This window comes from Myotis brandtii, unplaced genomic scaffold (assembly GCF_000412655.1).
Source record: "Myotis brandtii unplaced genomic scaffold, ASM41265v1 scaffold298, whole genome shotgun sequence".
In the NCBI taxonomy this organism is placed as follows: Eukaryota; Metazoa; Chordata; class Mammalia; order Chiroptera; family Vespertilionidae; genus Myotis; species Myotis brandtii.
The window spans coordinates 2,805,622-2,827,595 of record NW_005361391.1 but is presented as its reverse complement, the minus strand read 5'-3'; the positions used below and the strand labels follow the sequence as shown (position 1 = coordinate 2,827,595).

General features: G+C 37.1%; 1 protein-coding gene across 6 annotated transcripts in view; it reads right to left on the bottom strand.

The window, feature by feature from the left end:
• EXOC2 (exocyst complex component 2) overlaps positions 1 to 21,974 on the bottom strand; it is a 286,986-nt gene that overhangs the window by 50,057 nt on the left and 214,955 nt on the right. For all 6 annotated transcript variants that reach the window (XM_005869533.2, XM_014542312.1, XM_014542313.1 and 3 more), the window contains 4 exons: positions 20,730 to 20,791; positions 16,630 to 16,696; positions 13,895 to 14,011; positions 220 to 361 (listed from right to left, as the gene is read on the bottom strand). In XM_005869533.2, coding sequence (XP_005869595.1) covers positions 220 to 361; positions 13,895 to 14,011; positions 16,630 to 16,696; positions 20,730 to 20,791 — 388 coding nt within the window. The remainder of the gene's footprint in view (positions 1 to 219; positions 362 to 13,894; positions 14,012 to 16,629; positions 16,697 to 20,729; positions 20,792 to 21,974) is intronic.

The window sequence follows — 21,974 nt, the reverse complement described above, 5'->3', positions numbered from 1 at the left end:
ACAACATGAAGAACTGTATTTAAAGGGCCAGAAGGTTGAGAACCACTGGAGTTAATAAAAAGTTACAATCATACTATAATCCTTTAGTAAATATAAGAAATGTGAATTTTAAAAAAAGCATTTTAAGCATATTTTAATTGATAAAAAGCATATCCATATTTATTACTCTAGATAGATTAGACTATTTTTAGAGAACTAGGATAACTTGAAACCATTTACCTGTTGGAGGCAGGCAGTCTTTCCAATCAAAATAGCCTGCATAAATTCCAGGTTCTAAGGAGCCAACAATGGGATCTGCTTTCAACTCAATGTAATTTTCAAACAGTCTTTGGTCTAATTCTTTCAATGAGGCCATGCTAACCTAAAAACACATAATAAAGAGTAATTATAAGTTGTCATTTGAGGGTGGAAAAAAAGGAAATAATGTAAATTTAAAAATACTTCAGCATATTTTAAAAGTACTTATCAATTTTCCTACAAAAATCACATCTTTATTTTATTAATGTTCAGTAATAAAGACCACGCTTAGCATGACTATTCAATAAAATAAGAATGAATCCCCATGTGTGGACTACAGGTCTTTTACAGAATGTCCAGCCCACGTGTACTGGGAGTTCCTGATGGCGGTGGGAGTGGAGCAGGGCGAGGAGGTTAGTGAGCATCCGTCTGACCAGTCTGTGCCAAGTCTCACTGGTACCCAAGAGGCCAAGCAGTTACAGTAGGTGCATGGAGCACTAAGGGTGGAAAGTGAAGAGTCTGGGCCTAGGTTCCTCTTCAGTGGACTGGCGGTCTAGCTGCTTCCACACCATTGACCCACGAAACACAAGCTTCTCTCCAACAAAACACCTGAACTTCAAGAAGTTAATGTTGAAAAACAAGCACACAGCTAGTGAGTCTTGCAGCTATAAATGAGAATATCTGCCAAGCAGGGAATTCAGCTGTAGGAGAGAAAAGCAACCACTTGAACTTAGAAAAATACTGAAAACCCTTAAGGAGGTTAAAGTATAATATAAAAAAAGACTTCATGAAGATAAAATACATGATTTCATCAGCTAACAACTGACTAGATTAATTGATGAAATTGCTGGTCACTACTAAGATTGAAATTAAGTGCAATTAAGTACTTCAAAGCAGAGAGTAAAAATGTAAAGAGGTGGATATTATGAAGGAAGAGACTTAGAAGATAGATCCAAGAGCTCTAATATACAAAAAAGAAAAAGAAAAAAGAATTAAGTAGAGAACTATGAGCAGTTAGAGAAGAGGTAATAATTATCTGAATAGGCTTGCTGATTTCCAGGCTAGACTGTAAAGACACAGCTAGGCAAATACTATTAAAAGTACCAATTTTCTAAAATAATAAAAAGAGAAACTCTTTTAGGCTTCCAGATTAAAACAAATAATTTACCTACAAGAGAAAAAAATCAGTCTGTTATCGGCTTTTCTCAGATGCAACATTGGAACCTGAAATCACTGGAATAGTATCTACAGGAATAAAAGAAATGCAACCCAAGAGTCCTATATTTAGCTAAGATATCATTCACTAACAGAGTCCAAGAAACTTATTTTTGAATATGTGAAGATTCAAAGAATATATCACCCATGTAACCTAAGAAAGGGCTCTCACCCAAAAGCAAATATATCAGACTGAGAAGGATGAACAACTGAGGAAAATGTAGTAGGGAATGAACCTTGAGCTCCCTTCCAGCCTCCTTCATCCCTCTTTTTCTCTAATATTTAGAAACATAAACTTAAATGATGATTGGAGATATTCTGGGAATGATACAAGTGCTAATTCTTGAAAGAGGAGAGGCATCCAAAAAGGAAATATTAATAAGAAGCTACAATGACAATGAAAATACAACATATCAAAATCTGTGCGACAGAGGTAAAGCAATGGGTTTTATCACCAAAAACATATCCCTCAGAAAGATTTAAAAGAAAAAAATCAAAATTAATATTTTTATCTTTTACCTTCAATAGCTAGAAAGAGAAAATTGAACTCAAAAAAGTATAAGTAATAATTAAAGATAAGACCAGAAATCAATTAAATTTTTAAAAAGATTAATATGAGAAAACCAACAATGCCCAATATAGGCTTTTGAAAGGGATATTATAGTTTTATGTAATCTGTCAACACAGGGGAAATTGACAAACTCCTGAAAAACACAATCTTCTAAAAATGGCACAAGTAGTCCTATATACTCTAATAGAGTCCATTATTTCAAACTAGAGGCCCGGTGCATGAAAATTCGTGCACTCCGGGGAGTCCCTCTCGCAGTCTGGGACCACTCAGGGGATGTTCACCTGCCAGCTTAGGCCCACTCCCTAGAGGACGGGGCCTAAGCTGGCAGTCAGACATCCCTCTGGCAGTCCGGGAGCCCTTGGGGGATGTCTGACTGATGGCTTAGGTCTGTTTCCTGCAGGGAGCAGACCTAAACTGTCAGCTAGACATCTTTAGAGCTGCCAAGGAGGCGGGAGAGGTTCCTGCCACCACCGCTGCGCTAGCAGCCATCAGCTCGGCTTGTGGCTGAGCAGAGGTCCCCCTGTGGGAGTGCACTGACCACCAGGGGGCAGCTCCAGCATTGAATGTCTGCCCTCTGGTGGTCAGTGCGCATCATAGTGGTCATTCCAGGTCGTTCCACCCTTAGGGTCAATTTGCATATTACCCTTTTATTATATAGGATGCTCTCATATGAGGAGAACTTCAGGACCAGATGTTTCACTGGTGAATTCTACCAAGCATTTAAGGAAGAAATTATTACATGCAAACTTTACTATAGACCAGAGCCTGAGAATGTTTCCTATTTTGTTTGATGAGGCCAGCAAAACTCTGATATAAAACACTGTCAAGAATACTGTAAGCAAAGAAAATTACAGACCAATAGGCCCCATGAACAAAGACATAAACATCCTAACAAAATGCTGGAAAATTGAATCTATAAATAAATAAAAAGGATACATTATAGAGAAGTGGAATTATTTTAACAGGTGAAAAAAAAAGGACTCGATAAATGCCCCTTCTCCCACTTATATACAAGATTATAATGGAGGTACTAGTCCATGCAACACAGTAAGAAAAAAATATCAGAAAAGAAGTTGAACCATCTTTTCAAGACATACTATAAACCTATAATAATATATGCATAATTAACACAATGATAATGAACAAAATGCAATACTTAGTAAAAGATAAATCATAGACCAGAATATAACAACTAAAACCACAAAGCCCCTGGGAAAAAAATATTCAAGACATTGAGGCCGACAAGGATTTTGACAGGATATGAAAGGCATTAAACATTTAACAAACTGACAAACTGGGTCTCATCAAAATTAAAAATTTCTACTCAAAAGATACCATTATAAGAACAGAATAGCAAGCTACAGGCTGGGAGAAAAAATAGACACCTGACAAAGAATTTATACACAGAATTCTAAAAATCACTCATAGAAAGGTGAACAACCCAATTAAAAAATGAGTAAGCAAAAGAAGATATCTAAAAATGGATATCTGCATATATAAGATGCTTAAAATCATTACTTTTATCAGGGACAGTCAATGAAAGCAATGAGACTGACTAACATAAGAAAGGTAACATTGTCGGTGAAGATGTGGAGCACCTGGAAGACTCATACATTGCTGGCTGAGTGTAAAATAAGAAAATAATTCTTGGAAAACAATTCTGTTTCTAATCAACTTATTCCCTGACTAGCAATCCCACTTCTAGGTATATAAAGAACCTCCCTTATCTGCAGGGATACATTTCAGGACTCCCCATGGATGCCAGAAACCCTGGATATCAAACCCTATTCACAATATTTTTTTCTATAAATATATACATATGATAAAGTTTAACTTGTAAACTGGGAACAGTAAGAGATGAACAACAATAGCTAATAATAAAATAGAACAATTATAACAATATACAGTACTGTAATAAAAGTTATGTGAGTGTGATCTGGTCTCTCTCTCTCACAAAATATCTAATTGTACTACATGGACAGTGTGGTTACTCTGGACAAAGGGATTATTCACATCCCAGGAAGGGATGGAACAGGACAGAAAGAGATTTCATTATGCTGCTCAAAACAGTACGCAATTTAAAACATGAATTGTTGCCCTGGCTGATGTTTCTAAGTGGTTAAAGCATTGGCGCACTCTCCAAAGGGTTTTGGTTCAATTCCCAGTCAAGGGCATGTACCTGGGTTGCAAGTTCAATAATCCCCAGCCCAGGTAGGGGCACATGGGAGAGGCAACCAATCCATGTGTCTCTCTCTCATTAATGTTTCTCTCTCTCCTTCCTTCCCTCTTTCTCTCCCTCTCCCTCCCTTCAACTCTCTCTAAAACTCAATGGAAAAAATATCCTAGGGTGAGGATTAACAAACAAAAAAAAATAATAAAAAATAACTAATAAATACATAAGTAAATAAATAAAACATGAATTGTTTATCTGGAATTCTCCATTTAATATTTTCATTCCATGCTTGTTCATAGGCCTAAAACTATGGAAAGTGAAACTGCAGTTGAATGGGGAATTCCTGTATCCACGATAAGAGAGTACAAATGTTCACAAAAAGATTTTATAGCAATGTTCACACCACCTACATTCATTAAACCTACAATTCCAACAATCCAATGTCCAGTATTATGAGAATGATAAACAAAATTTGGTTATACAAACTCAGCAATAAAATAAATTACTGAGAGACACACAACTTCAGTGAATCTCAGAAAGTATTAAGTTGGAACAAAAGCAGCCAGACACAAAAGGCGACATACAAACTGTATAGTTGCATTTTATATTCAGTTGAAGAACTGGCCAAAAAAAATCTATGCCCACAGAAATCAGAATAGTGGTGAGATAGTCCTATTGACTGGAATGGGGCATGAGGGAAATTTTTATCTCTTGATCTGGGCGGTGGATACTCAGATGTATATATGTGTAAAAAGTCACCAATCTATACACTGGAGATTTGCCTGTTTTACTCTATATAAATTATACTTCAATATTTGTAAAAAATGTTTGAAAAGAAATGGATGAGTAGACAGATACCAGACAAATAAAACAGAGAGTGGAGTGACAGCATAATTTGTGACAAGGCAGGAATAAGGTCAACAATTTTGTTGTGAGAATACAAAAAGATAATTTATAAAACTTGTGTAGCACATTTAAAGTACATAATAAATGCTAGCAGCAATTATTATTATTATTATTATTATTATTATTATTATTATTTCAAGTGCCTTGTTTTCACTAATACCTTGTTCAAACCAGCTATGAACACAGATGTTAACTAAGTGTGCTTGACCCAACTTGAAATGCAAGGGTAAGGACCATCCATTATTAAAGCATCTCCAGACAGTGACGGATGAAAGCAAAATGAAAAAATCCTGTCAAGGAAATCACTGTCTAACAGAAAAGAAAGACAAACATTCATAAAACTACATGTTAAAAATATGGCTATCAGAGATACATACAGAGAGTGTTTAAGGGGCACTACTAAGAGGACTGTAAAGGCTTCACAGGGAAGGTGATGCCTGAGAGCACGCTATCCATGTAGGCCAGATGACTGTAACCAAAACAGGGCAATTATCTAAAGAAAAAAAGGAGGGGTGCTAATTCAATAATTATGTACTCAGAAACAGCTGTACTCACTAAATTCCTACATATTAAAACTGGGCAGCACCTTCTAAAGTACTTCAAACAGTTGGCAATAACTTAAAGAAATACAGGCTATATTAGAAGGCCATATTTTAGATGTGGGAACAAGTAATACTTGTAATAACTAACTCCAATAACTTCTTTAGCAGAACATCTGTCAAGGTACTCTTCTACCACATGCCCGACCTGTATTGAGCAGCTGCTCACAGTGGACAGGTCCTGGAAAGCAAACATCTGCCAAGTAGATGTCATACTTCCTCCATTTCTACACAGTTGTCTTCAACTCAAAATAGTTAACACAGTAAAATCATTATTTTGATTTATTTCAATATTCCAAACTTACATTTTTTAATTTACTATTTCAAAAAAAATTTTTGTAAAAATGCTTTTTAAAATAAAGTATGTTTCTGAGAAAGGAAAAATAGATAACAAAACTGTTTTCAAAGATGAGTACATTTAACTGAGCCATCTCTATAGAAATAAACTAACTCATCAAACTCTAATCAGAACTTCCATCTAAGTGAATTTGAATTACTAGGTTTAATCAAATTAATCTATTTTTAATTCATTGCAAGTGGATGGTGAGGCAGATGCAAACTGACATTCCTTTATGTTATTGAACCATAACTTATCAAATTTGGACAAACTAAATACCAAGTAAATAATTAATTTAAAAAATAAACTCTTAATCCTGAATAGAGGTGGCACTATTAAAACAACAACAAAAAAAAAACCTGGATAAAACAGAATATATTCTTACTCCGAAACAAAATAACAGGCGATGTTTCTATGACTTGTTAGTGAACACCATCATTTCTCACTTCCTTTACCTTCTACTGAGATTCTAACCTGGTGACTTACTATTAATCTTTATCATCATTCCCAAAACTTTTTTCTGTGAATTTTTTATAATCAAGCTAACTACCTTATATCCCATTAATTAGACTTTACTGGTTGCTCCAATCTTCTCCTTTTAAGGAAGGGATAAAGGGATAGTCTTTTTTTTACTATACACTGTATTTTACTTGGCCACTTACACAGAACAATCTGAAGGACACTGGAAAGAACTTTACTGCCATACCACTATCTCCCATACCAGCGATTTTCAATCTTTTCCACCTCATGGAACACATAAACTAACTGCTAAAATCCTGAGGCACAACCAAAAAAAAATATATTTTTTGCCAAACTAACAAAAAAATAGATATAATTTTGATTCAGTCACACTGAACGGCTATTGTGTTGACTCTTGTAATTTTTTTATTTGACAATCTAAGGCAGTGGTTCTCAACCTTCCTAATGCCGCGACCCTTTAATACAGTTCCTCATGTTGTGGTGACCCCCAACCATAAAGTTATTTTCGTTGCTATTTCATAACTGTAGTTTTGCTACTGTTATGAATCGTAATGTAAATATCTGATATGCAGGATGTATTTAGGCGACCCCTGTGAAAGGGTCGTTTGACCGCCAAAGGGGTCGCGACCCACAGGTTGAGAACCGCTGATCTAAGGGAAAAGAGGTCAGAGCCTCTGACTACTCTGGTACTGCATATTTGAAAAATTCTGTGGCACACTAGTTAAAAATCACTGTGCTACACTGATGTTTGAAATTATAACCTTCCAGAGTAAGTCAATAATTTTCTATCACTTAGCAACAAAAATGAAAAAGAGTTTCTGAAAATGAAAAACTGAAATATCAAAAGACAGTAAGTTTCAGCAAGCTTAGACATAATTGAGGAGAAATGAACAAGAAGAGAGAACTTTAAAAATGATTCCTAATCATTTCATAGAATTAAAGATGAGGGGAAATACATAAAATAAAAATATGAGAGATGGAGAATAAAGTGAGAGATCTAATAAATATCCAATAGGAGATCTTGAAGGAGAAAAGAGTTAATAGAGAAAATATTAAGAGGTAATGGCTGAGAATTTATCAGAATTGATTAAAGGTATAAATCAGAGTCAAGGGAAAAACGGCAAAAAAGTAATACTCATATCAAGAGATACATTATGGTGACTTCAGAATGCTGGAGACAAAGAAAATATCTAAAAAGTAGCCAAAGAAAAATTTTCATACATGCTTTCTAGTCATCAACAGATTAAAGACCAAAATACTGTAAACAAAGGAAAGGAATGGATACAGAAGATTCAACAACACAATTCACAAAATTGACTTCATGGACATATATGGAATGTGGCATTCAAAACTGAAGGACATAATCTTTTCAAGAAGGTAGAATATTTAAGAAAGCTCACCATGTATCCTGCAAAGCAAGTTTCAACAAAGTTATTACAAACCTATTTTCTGACCTCAGAACCATTAAGTTAGAAATCTGTAATAAAGAAAACTAACTCCCAATATGGAAAAGATTCCTCTCCCAATTTGAAAATTTAAAATCACATATGTTGTGTGTAAAAAAACAACTCATGAAATTAAAATTAGAAAATACAAAACTGAAAAATTAAAATACCATATGTTAACATGTAGAACTTAGCTAGAGAGATAAAGGGAAATTCATAGTCTTAAATGTTAGTATTAAAAAGTCAGAAAGGTATGGAATCAATGAGTTATTAAAAAACACACACAATTAAGCTAAGCACCGAAATTACTACAACAGAAAAAAATATATATATATATATATAAAGAGAGAACAGTAACACTAAGAGTTGGTTCTTGAAAAGATTCTGGCAAGAGTGATCAAGAAAAGACTGAAAATATTAAGCAAGTAAGCAAGTATAAATTCGGATCAGAACTTCAAATGCAGTGAGATTGAAATAATATGAAACTACTATAAAAAATACTAGTATTAGGCCTAATTTGAAAATGTAGGCAAAATGGATGAAATCCAATACACATACAGTTGACTATAAAGAAGAAAGAAGAAGACACACTCTAGCTCGCTTTATAAATTAGTATAATCTACATACAGCAACATGAATAGCAAAAACAATATTGAGTAGAAAAAGAAAGTATAGAAAAATACATACCAGATGATCCCATTTATGCTCTTTAAAAGTAAAAAAAACAGGTAATATGGAACAAAGTACAGTTTAAAAACTGCAAAGTGCAACAGAGTCCATAGGGAAAGGAGGGTGATGCAAACAAATGAGCAGGCATGAAGGGGTCTGAAATGACGCTTCATTTCTTCAGCTTGGTGGTGGGTGCACATGTTCATTTTATTATTCTTATATCTACATAAGATCCATTCTTTTGTAAAGATAAAATATTTAATAAAAATTCTTGAATTTTATAATCTAAAAAAGGAATATATCCTAAGAAACCCAAGACAGCAATCAGAAAGAATATATGCACTCCTATGTTTATAATAGCATTTATTTACAATAGCTAAGATTTGGAAACAGCCCAAGTGCCCATCAGCAGAGGAGTGGATAAAAGAGCTGTGTTACATTTACACAATGGAATACTATGTGGCAGTAAAAAAAAGAAGGAACTCTTACCCTTTGCAACAGCATAGATGGACCTGAAGAGTATTATGCTAAATGAAATAAGCCAGTCAGAGAAAGATAAGATCACATGATCTCAGTCATATGTGGAATCTAATGAATAAAATAGATCCAGAGACAAAAAAACATGGAACAGACTGACGAATTTCAGAGGGAAGGCAGGGATTGTTGGGGAGAGATTATCGGGGGAACTTATATGCATACTAGAGGCCCGATGCACAAAAATTCGTGCAAGAGTAGGCCTTCCTTCCCTCATCTGCTGGCACCGGCTTCCCTCCTGCACCCAGGACCCGGGTTGCTTCCTTTCAGCCGCCGCCGCCAGGCACCCGGGACCTGGGCTTCGGTCTGGCCCTGGCTTCGTCCAGAAGGACATTCGGTCTAATTAGGATATTACCCTTTTATTATTATAAACTAGAGGCCCGATGTACAAAGATTCATGCAAGAGTGGGCCTTCCTGCCCTAATCGGTTTGGCTCAGTGGATAGAGTGTCGGTCTGCAGACTGAAGGGTCCCAGGTTCAATTCCAGTCAAGGGCATGTACCTTCGTTGTAGACACATCCCCAGTAGGGGGTATGCAGGAGGCAGCTGATCGATGTTTCTCTCTCATCTATGTTTCTAACTCTCTATTCCTCTCCCTTCCTCTCTGTAAAAAATCAATACAATATAAAAAAAAAAAAAAAGAATGGGCCTTCCTTCCCCTGGCTGCCGACACTGCCATTGCTCCAGCCCGGAGCCGCCTTTCCGACTTCCCACACTGCCCAGAGGCCCAGAGTGGCTGGGGCGGTGCAGAATGCCTGCATCATAGCCATGGCGACGACACAAGCATCCCCCGCCCCGCTGCCCCTGGCCACGCAGTGCCTGTGTATGCAAATTAACCCACCAGCTTTGAGTTAATTTGCATACTCACTCCTGATTGGCTGGTGGGCGTTGTGAGGATATGATCAATTTGCATCTTTCTCTTTTATTAGTGTAGATATGCACAGCCCATGGACACAGACAATAGTGTGGTAAAGACCTGGGAGGGGTGGGTGTCGGGTGGAGAGGGTTAATGGGGAAGAAAAGGGGGACATCTGTAATACTTTCAACAATACAGATAAATTTAATAGAAAGTATACCAATATTAAACTAATCATAATGTTATATGTTAAAATGCTATTCCAGGGGTGTGAATAAAACATCATCAGAAGAAGACGATTTGATTCATTTTGTACCTTGGAAAAACAGATAAGAAGAGGTCATAAGAGGCTCTTTACAGGATGAGACTTTGTATCTGAGTGGGGCTTTGAAGGATCAAGATTTTGTCATGTCAAGACTGAGGAAAAGGCATTCCTGATAGATAGTAAAACAAACTATATGTAAGTGTTCTTAAAATAGAGCCTGGTAAGCTAATGTTCAGTAAATTAATGAGCAGACATATTGCATGAAATGATCAAGGAAAGATGAGTGGCTAGATGAAAGGGGATTGGAGTAGGGGTGATGAATGCCATGAGAGAAAGATTAAAACAGTTCAAACATCAACCTATCTATGTTGCTCTTCCGCTTAAACTCAATCCTTTTCCACTACTGTGCTATTGTAGGAGCCTCCCTCCCAAATTCTTAGCTTAATCTCTAAATTCTATCTGTGGTGTTTCCAGGATGGAGCTTTCAGAAATACAGATCTGATTATATTGTTCTCCTTCCCACATTTCAGTGCTCCTCATGGCATTCATCTCCCAATTTATAATTCCTGTCCATAAGATCTTAAACTCCCAAAAGGATTAATTTGCAACTAATTTATTTTATTAAAATAGCTTCTAAACAAAATTTAGCTAATTTATATTATTAAGAGATGGGGGAAATAAATAAAGTGAGGTCACAAGCCATAATCATTCACTTCTGTGAATTCAAAAGGTTTGATGCAAAATTTAAGGATTATATACAATTAAGCTAAACATACTTAAATATGTAAAATATAGCACATATGGTTCAAGTGACACAAAATCTTTAAAATTGATTGCTGTCGGTATAGAATCTTCCCTGGATATACTAAAAAAAACCCCCCAAAACTGCCCTCTCTCAACCCCCATGTAGTAGTAAAACCTCAATCAAGAATTTAATGACAGCCCTAACTGGTTTGGCTCAGTGGATAGAGCGTCAGCCTGCAGACTGAAAGGTCCCAGTTTCGATTCCGGTCAAGGGCATGTACCTTGGTTGTGGGCACATCCCCAGTAGGAGGTGTGCAGGAGGCAGCTGAGTGATGTTTCTCTCTTATCAATGTTTCTAACTCTCTATCCCTCTCCCTTCCTCTCTGTAAAAGAATCAATAAAATAAAATTTAAAAAAGAATTTAATGACAGACTTGTTTAATGACTACAGTTCTGAGTAAACTGAAAATCTGCAATTATCATACTGTTAATTGACATTTGCTTTTTAAAGACTAACACAGGTTAAAATAGCATTTTATATATGTAAAAAAGATTCCTTGGAATTATATAATTACAGTTACCACATCTTCCTATTCCTTTGGTGTATTTCTAGGGAACAATTTTGTTCTTTATTTTAAGATATATGGTTCTGGGCCAGAAAGCACTCTGGATTTAGAATGAGAAAACTTAATGTTAAGTCCTGCTTTACTCTGCTACTTATTAAATAGGTCAAATCATTATCTTCTCCTAGCATCTTCTATATGAAAAAAAACCTGAGTTAATAATACCTTAATTACTTCACAGGGTTATTTGCAAATTGTATATATGAAATCATTCCAGCTTTAAACAATCATTGGTCACTATTTAATAAACTCCTAAAAAGCACAGTTATTTCTGTACCATCTCAATATTAAAATTCTTCTACTTTTGAAGACGGGGAACAAGATTTAGGGAATTAACAACTATTACTTTTCATCCTTCTATTGTTAGAAGAACCAATAGGGAAGCAGGAGAAAATATGCTCAGACGAACCCTTGGCAAACCACCAGTTCATCCCTGGAAGGAGATCTGAGAGAATGTCTAGTGTCTGGTGACACTAAGTGAGAAGCCCTCAATGAACCATTATCTCTAAGAGCAGAAACAGGGCAAAAGGATAGATACTAAGTTATTCATGCGATCTATGTGCCCCCTTGATTTCTCAGGAATCTTACCCCTAGATTAGCTGTCTTTTGAAAACAGACTGTGAAAAACAATAGCAGTTGGCAACCTTTTTTCCCTTAATGCAAAAATATATTTTACTTGGTTGGTATCATGTAATTAATGAATTTACTCATTAACAAACAAAATTAACACAAATGTTATAATCTAAATCTACTTTACTATTTATACAACTTAATAATTTCAAAATATCACTGGTCAATTAAAATTTTCAAATTCTGAATGTGAAAAATAGCCTACCATTTATTCTAAGCTGCACTCACAAACCCTTCATATTACCTTGGTCTCAAAATGATCTGGACAAAGTCTATTTATATGTCACTTTCATTTTACTTCCTAAATATATAAACTGAAACAATAGATAGTTCCGATTTATAACTTTTTAAAAAACTAAAGGAAACCAAACTTACTGAAATTCCTAATCATTTCATGTATTTTTAAATGATTAAAAATTCTCCAATAAATAAACTGATGTCATTATTGTTACTGCATAAAAACAAAGTGTTCTCTGCAAGAGAACACCTTACAGTACTCAACACAAAAACTTAAGGAAATAAACTCGACTTTTGACCCTACAGCCTAAGTCACAACATTTCTCATCAGAATGATTAATTTTTACAAAAAGACAGGAAAACAAGACAGAGCCACCCACTTTGATATTCTCATTCTTTGAAAAAAAAAATCCCAATTGAGCTCATGAACTGGAACCATCATTTTGCAAAAAGTATGTGATCCATCGAGAGTACATTTTGATTATAAGATTAACAAGATCATTATCTTTCTTATTCTTTGCACCGAGAAAACTGTACTGACATTAAAAAGTGGTTCTAGCTTAGTTTTACTTAGAAATCTGATAAACTTTTGCCCAGGAACCAACTAACCTTTAGTAACAAGGTTACTTCATTTTTTTTCCCTTTTCTGGTTACTTGAAAACATATAAACAACAAAATATAACTTTTAAAAAACCTACTCCATTGATACAGAACTCATTTTTGTGCAGCCTTGCTATATCCATTGAGTAGAGAATGGAGACTATGTGTTTTTCAGTTAAGATATTAAGCATCCTACAGCTCTTGTAAGCCAGTCTCGTGTGTGTGTATGTGTGTGTGTGTGTGTGTGTGTGCATTTGTGTCCATGCTCAAGCACCTGTGTGACTGCTTAAGTAGTAAAGCAAAAGGATCATTTTAGACACATGGAGAGGGAGAGAGAAAAAAGTGTGAATAAGCAGGAAGAGATTTTTTTTTCTGCAGGCTCAGGGAGTCTGCTGTTGGCTATGAGTAAAAGCTTTAATCTAAAAGGAGCCAAAATTTGAGATGATTCTTAAAGATTTGGGTTTTATGCCTTTGTGTCATTATTTTTCCCTCTTACTTTTGAATAACTTAGGTGGGGAGTAAATCAGCTCTAACCTTGAGAAAACTTTGCTCTAGAGGAAAGAAGAGAGTATTAAATTAATTATTCAAGGTGAGTTATGAGAAGGACAAGAGTCATTCAAAAAGCAGGGTGGGATGAAAATAGGGAAGGAATATGGGAGGGGAGGGCAAGAAGAGGGAAAAGGACAGGAAAGCAAAAGAAGAGGGTGCTGAGAAAGTAGTTTGGAAACTAAATTGATAAAAAAACCAACTTGTCCATTTAACATAATTCACTTACCTGTGTTATTTTTTCTATTCCTTGAAAGTTGTGCTTTTCAAAATGTTCTGCTATATTTAGGAAGGTGTGACATTGTAGGTAGCAGCAATTACTTAGGACTATCAAAAGTTGTTGTTCCTAAAAGTAAAACAAATTTTTATAAAATTACATTTATATTAACAAATTTAAAGTCTAACAGTTACCATTAAACTTAATTATAATCTCTTGGTGTTTAATATCAATATTCAACATTTCGGTTTCCTTGACTCCATCTTTCCCAATATTAACACAGAGAGAAACATTAATACAATTCTATAATTTTCAATGCTCATTATTATATAATACAGATTCAAATAATGTTCCTTTTGAAATTTAACAGCTATAGAGAGAAATAGGCTGATGAAAAACAGTTAACTAAAGTAGAATCAGCTGTAGTTCAAATAAAAGGGATTCATGTTATTAGTTATTCTACTTAATACTTTGTGCACAAAAAGCTAAAAATGGATATTTTTAAGCTATTACAAAAACTGTGGAAACTCTTAGAAAATAGTTTATAAGAAAATTATAATACAATCCATGAGGGCTCTTTTAAAAATGTGGAACTTCACAGAATTTTTTATGTACGACAGTCTCCCTCTTTTGGGGAGTGAAGGCACACAGGGTAGAAGACTCCTGCAGTGTCAGTAATAGAGAGGACTAGAGCCCTATATTATATACTCACCAGAGTTGTAGCTGTTTAAAGTCATTTCTAATCAAAATTACAGACCCCAATGCTGATAAATAAACCATCTTTTACTGTTCAGAAGAACTATTTTTGTAAATAAAATTCCAAGAATGGTATTTGTCACTGCTATTGAGGCTCACAGAGAGCACTTTCCCGGTGCTCCCTCAGTTATAAGAGCATTATCTGGACAAATGTGACTAATTTAGGGCCTTAGTTTAAGATCTCTTGACTAAAAACGAAGGCAAAAACCACTTTCCAGGAAAAGTGCTCACCCATATTTGTTTCCTATTTCATATGTAATCAGAATAACTTATGTTAAAGTCAATATGATAAACATGGAAATAGGCCTCTGTCCTTTGACGTATACAAACCACAGAATAAACTTTTTTTCCATATTATTTTGTGTGTTTTTTTTGTTTGTTTTTTTCTTTATTGATTAAGGTATTACATATGTGTCCTTATCTCTCCATTGCCCCCCCCCCCATGCTCTCACCCCCCTGTTGTCTGTGTCCATTGGTTAGGCTTATATGCATGCATACAAGTCCTTTGATCTCTCCCCTCCTTACCCCCACCCTCCCCTCTTTAAACTCACTTGCCAAGCACAAATTATATCTCCCAATAATTTCATTTGGGCCCCTCAAATTTTTAAAAACTTTCTAAATTTTAAAAATGTTTATTTAATATGTTCATATACTTAATATGTTCCTCTCTATTTCTGGCGGAGTGTAGTCTAGTCAATGCCTTTTTTGGTCATCAACAAATATAATTAAAAGACCAAGGAATTATTAAGGTACCTTCAAGCAAATGAAACACTGTTAATAGTCCTCATAATCTATAGGTGGGAAATGGAGTACAGAACAAGGTAAAGAGGATTATGGCATGTAAGCTCCTCCCACACTTGTGTTTAAATGACAAGTAAAAATCAGAAAGAGAGCAATGAACAGCTCTGGAAAGGTGCACAGGTGAGGCTGGGAGGCCATATTCCCTATTGCCCCAGACTTGGTGTTACTCTTATGTGGTCCTTGTACATAAAGCACATGAAATAAAGTAAATATGTCTTACCAGCCACTCTAAACATGCTGCACTCCTTGAAATTCTCATCTGGACTCCCAGTAATAAATTCAATTCTTAACTGCCTTATCCATCATCTTCCTTCAGAATATTAGCCTTATCTAGGAGTTCATCATACCCATAGTAATTAGCTCTCTTTAGTTGAAGAAAAATAGTTCTTCCCCTCAAATGGAAAAACTATTTGAGTGATCTAAAGTTTTACCCTTAGTGTTTTCCCACTCCCCTCTAATCTAACCAATTAGGAGATGTAATATATATATATATTACACACACACACACACACACACACACACACACACACACACGTATTTTGGTTTTGCCATGGAATTTTGTGTTCAAATAAAATGCTATTATGGAACTGACAGAAATAAAATAGAGAAAAGCAGAGTCTCTCTGGTTAAAAAGAAAACGTGCAGGGAACAGGCATCTGTCCTTTGTCTCCTCTCCAACTTTCAAGCACCAGGGACCTACTAGGACACGTAGTTCACACAAGAACATGCAAAATGTGGAGAGTAGAAGGAACTAGTTAAGTTGCAACTTGAGCTAAAAAGATTTTAAGTGTAGAATATATATAAAATTCTATATTTTTTAACATTTTCACAAAATAAAACACAATGCTACAGCACTAATGTAGTAGGTAATTTAGATAGATTTATGAAATAGCCATTAAATAGTTGTTTTGTTGTTGTTTTTTAAATCCTCACCCAAGGACATGCTTGGGGAGGGGAGGGGAGTTGTCGAGGGGAGGGGAGGGAACATCTATTGGATGCCTTCTGTACATGCTCCAACCACGGATCAAATCCGCAACCCAAGTATGTGCCCTGACCAGGAAATGAACCATCAACCCTTCAGTGCACAGGACGATGCTCACCAACTGAGCCACTCTGGTCCAGCTACATAGTTTTTAAATGACATGTTTCACCCTCTATTTATCATCTTAATTACTTATCATCTTACTTACAGAAGTCAAACTGAAGTCTTCATGAATACTTCCAAATAAATCAGGAGAAGAAACATCAACGGAAAGACTGAATATAAAAGCAAGAAAGAGAACAGTTACAATCAAAGCCCTAAAATTAAAAATGCTGATATAATGTTATATGTCAACTATACCTAAAAAAAAAAAAAAAAGTGAACCTTATGTTAATTTGGCTTTAAAATCTTTTGGTCGGTTCTCTGCATAGTGGGAATTGAGATGGCAGAGTAGGTAGATCCTGAGCTCACCTCCTCCCATGGATACAACAAAACTACAACTAATACACAGAAATAAACACAGGGAGACAGGCAAAATGAGGAGATGGAGAAATGTGTTCTAAACAAAAAAAGGACAAAATCCCAGTTAAAAAACCTAAATGAAATGGTGATTAAGCAGTCTAGCAAATAAATAGTTCAAAATAATGGTTATAGAAATGCTCAATGAATCTGGTTGAAGAATGAATGAACTGAGTGAGAAGTTCGACAAAGAGACCAGGGGAAAAACACACAACCGGAACTAAGAATATAATAACTAAAATGAAAAATATATACCATAGGGAATCAACAGCAGGTTAGCTGCTACAAAAGAAAAAATCATAGATTTGGAAGACAGAGTAGTAAAACATCAACTAATCAGAAGAGCAAAAAGAAAAAAGTTTAATGTATCTCTGGGACAACATCAAGCACACCAATATTTGCATTGTGAAGAAATGGGAACCCTCATGTACTATTGGTGGGATTATAAATTGATGCAGCCACTATAGAAAACAGTATGGCAGTTCCTTAAAAAATTAAAATAGCCCTAACCAGTTTTGAAAAGTGGATAGAGTGCGGGCCTGTGGACTGAAAGGTCCCATGTTAAATTCCGGTCAAGGGCATGTACCTTGGTTGTGGGCACATCCCCAGTAGGAGGTGTGCAGGAGGCAGCTGATCGATGTTTCTCTCTCATCAATGTCTCTAACTCTCTATCCCTCTCCCTTCCTCTCTGTAAAAAAATCAATAAAATATATTTAAAAAATTAAAAATAAAACAACCATACTACCCAAACTTCCACTCGTGAGTATTAATAAAATAAGTAAATACTTCAAAATCACTATTTCAGAATATATACGTAGCCTACCCTATGTTCATTGCAGCATTATTTACAATAGCCAAGAAATAGAAGCAACCTATCGATATTTATAGATGCATGAATGGATAAAGATGCTATGTCTCTCTCTCTCTCTCTCTCTCTCTCTCTCACACACACACACACACACACACACACACACACACACACACACAAAGACATAGGAATATTATTCGGCCATTTAAAACAGTGAAATCTTGCCATTTGCAACATGTATAGATGTAGGAGGTACTATACTAAGTGAAATAAGTCAGACAGAGAAAGACAAATACCATATGATTTTCTTTATATGTGGGATGTAAAAAAGCAAATCAAATGAACAAATAAAACAAACAGACTCATAGATACAGAGAACAAACTGATTGATGTGAGAGGGGAGGGTGACGAGGGAAAGATTAAAAAAGGTGAAGGGGATCAAGAAGTACACACTTCTAGTTATACAATAAATAAGTCACAGGAATGTAATGTACAGCTAAGGGAATATAGTGAATAATATAACTTTGTATGTAACAGATGGTTACTAGAATTATTGTGGTGATCACTTCATAAGGCATATAAGTGCTGAATCACTATGTTCTAACACCTGAAACTAATATTGTATATCAACTGTACTTTAATTTAAAAAATTGATCCTTTGGTGAAAAAAAATCAAATAACTTTCTGTAAGTTTCTAATATTTAACAATCAATAGCTCAAATTAGACACTATAAACCAGGGGTCCTCAAACTTTTTAAACAGGGGGCCAGTTCACTGTCCCTCAGACCGTTGGAGGGCTGGACTATAGTTTAAAAAAAAACTATGAACAAATTCCTATGCGGCAGTTGGACATTCTCTGAGGGGTCCCAGATTACGAGAGGTTGCAGGCTGGGCTGAGGGACCCCACCCCGCACGAATTTTGTGCACCAGGCCTCTAGTCTCATAATAACAACACCTCCTCAAGGTAGTGCTGTGGGAATGAAATGAGGCCATGCTGAGCTGAGAGCGGTGCCTGCCCCATAGCTAACACTCACAAGGCATTTGCTGTTCTCTTCCTTCCTCAGGCCTGACTAGCTGTCTCTTGCTCGCAAGGGGAAAGGAAGGTGGAGGGGCCTCCCCACCCACAAGTGAGCTCCTGAAGGCAGGGATCTCTGTCATTTTGTTCATGGCAAATACTGGAAGCTCGATAACTGTTTGTTGAATGAATGCATGACCCCTGCTTTGAGGCAGAGGAAGAAATTCAGGACAGGAGGCCCCTCACAGCTCGCTCAGACTCCTTCCCAACCCCAGCCATCTAGTCTGTTCATTCTTCTCATTTTTCCCAACTGTGTCCAAAAAACACCCAGACATGATCCTCAATGACCCCCCTTTATATTCTCACTCGTGCAAAGCTCGGGAATGGACGGTTGCTGTGGTCTAACCAGGAATGGCAGCTCTCTGAGGGGTAGGAGCAAATCCCGCCCCTGCGAGGGAGGGGCAGGGTCCGGATGTGTGCAAGGGCCCAGCTTCTCTTCTTTTTTAAATATATTTTATTGATTTCAGAGAGGAAGGGAGAGGGAGAGAAACATCAATGACGAAAGAGAATCTGATCAGCTGCCTCCTGCACGCCCTCTATACTGGGGATCCAGCCCTCAACCTGGGCCCTCAACCTGTGCCCTGACCAGGAATCGAACCCTCACCTCCTCGTTCATAGGTCAATGCTCAACCACTGAGCCACACCGGCCGGTACTGACTTCTCTTCTTGAATTTACCTCACAGTTGTAGGCTTGTGCGTCACTGACATCACTGTCCTTTTAGAGGAGGGGTCCTCAAACTTTTTAAACAGGGGGCCAGTTCACTGTCCCTCAGACCGTTGGAGGGCCGGACTATAGTTTAAAAAAAAACTATGAACAAATTCCTATGCACACTGCACATATCTTATTTTGAAGTAAAAAAACAAAACGGGAGCAAATGCAATATTTGTATTTGCATGTGGCCCGCGGGCCGTAGTTTGAGGACCCCTGCTATAATCTATCTATTACCAAGGGCCATATAATTTTGAGTTTCCTAATCCTGACTTAATTAAATTTAAAAAAAAATCACCAAGGGAGAAAATAACTCATAATTTAATTTCTAGGTATAGACTTACATAATTGAAATGACCATGACTATCAGAATCTCCACAAGGCTTTTTCAAGCTCACCTTCATATTCAACCATTTATAACTGAGTTGAGTTAGGGAATTAGTTAACAGCTCACAAGTGAACAGATATATAAAATTAAAGGAAAACTAGAAGAATTAAATATTTATTATGTCTCAGAGAGGTGACAGTTTCTATACTGAAAGGCAAAACCCAATACCAGGAAACAGAAAAACAGGAAAAAAATTCTTAATTTTTCTATTATGAATTTAACAGGCACTTATTTCAGTATTATGTGTGTCAGAGCATAAATCTTAGGTGCACAAAAGTTACACATGGCAATGTCATTCAGAAAAACTAGATTTAAAAAAAATCCTATAGAACAATCTGAAAAATATTAAAAAAAATAAAAGCATTATTGCATGGATTTGTAAATATCAAGAATCAAGATCTGTCTTCTGCAGTCCAAATAACTTAAGCCTGACCCAGAATTAACCTCACTAAAATAATTAGTCTTTAACAAGAATATTAGTGAAATCCTCTCCACCAGAATTATAAAAGTTAATGAATAAGTTATATACTTTAACTTTCTACTTTATTATTTATAAAACTTCGTTTGGATAATTACTGAGCTGATCATGTGTTCAGTTTACTCAACACTTCTCTAGTAATGATAAGTTCAGAAGATAAAGAAACTATGGAAAAAAACATAGGTCAAATATAGAAAACTATAATTTCTTATAATAATTTATCTCTCTTATTGGAAATCTTAGTATGTGATAAAAGACCAAATATATAACATCAGTCTGTATTTTCAATCCTCCTAAATGCATGAATGAGATTAATTTTAGTTTTACTTACTGTGTAGTATCTACATCTGCATCAGGCTTGGTGCTCAATTGTTCCAGACAATATATAAAAGTCTAAGTTAAAAAATAAGAAGTTTCAGTGACATGAGCTCTTAGATTCTAATCTATTTGAATATCCTATATAATAAAAGCCTAATGTGCAAATTGTTCTCTCAACTGGGAGTTTGACCATGGGGTGGGGCCAGCCGGCCAACCGCCCGCGGCCCCTCCCCCTATTTGGCCCTGCCCTGGACAGTGGTGGTGGCAGGTAGCCAGGGGAAGGGAGGCCCAGGCCAGCAGTGGCAGCAGGCAGCCGGGGGAAGCAAGGCCCCAGCTGGTGGCAGGCAGCTGGGGAATGGAGGCCCTGGCCAGCAGATGGCAGCTGCTAGGGTCCCTACCCGTGCACAGTATTTGTGCACTGGGCCTCTAGTTAAAAATAATTTTATCTATAACTAGGAGCCCAGCATATGATTCGAAAATCACGGTGTGGCCCTGCCTTTACACCCGAACCTGTCCACACAGAGCTCCAGTGCGCCTGGCCCAGCCTCCAGACCCTCTGGCCTTCTCTGGCCACTTCAAGCCCCACCCTCAGTCCCTCTAGTCACCTCGGGCTGGTCCCGCCTTCTCTGTGTGCCTCCCCGCTTCCGCCCAGTCCCCAGAGCAACGTGGCGGCTCCGCCCCGTCATGGTGCTGGAGGAGAGCATGGAAGCCTCCCGCCTGCTGCGCTGTGCTCCTTCCCCTGGCAGGTGGGCCGTGCGGCACTTAGAATGTGAGCGGTGGGTGGCGAAGGACTGGTGAGGGGGGTACTATGGGCTCTCACCCCTGCCCTCCCCAGCAAGGGAAGGTCCTGCCTCCTCCAGGTGCCTCCCCGCTTCTGCCCTGTCTCCGGAGCAACGCCCCAGCTAATATGTTAAAGACCTGGTCGTTACCCACTATGGCATATTGACCATTAGCATATTAGCTCTTTATTAGTATAGATAATAAGAGCGTAATATGCTAATTAGACCGAAGAGCCGAACGACCTTCCAGATGTCATTCCGGACATCCTTCTGAACGAAGCTGCGGCAGTGGGGGCTGAGGCAGAGGCGGTTAGGGGCAATAAGGCAGGCAGGCGAGCAGTGAGGGATGATCAGGCAGGAGGGAAAAGGGGTTAGGGGTGATCAGGCAGGCAGGCAGGCGAGCAGTTAGGGGCAATCAGGCAGGCAGGTGAGCAGTTAGGGGCATCAGGCAGGCAGGCAGAGTGGTTAGGGGCATCAGG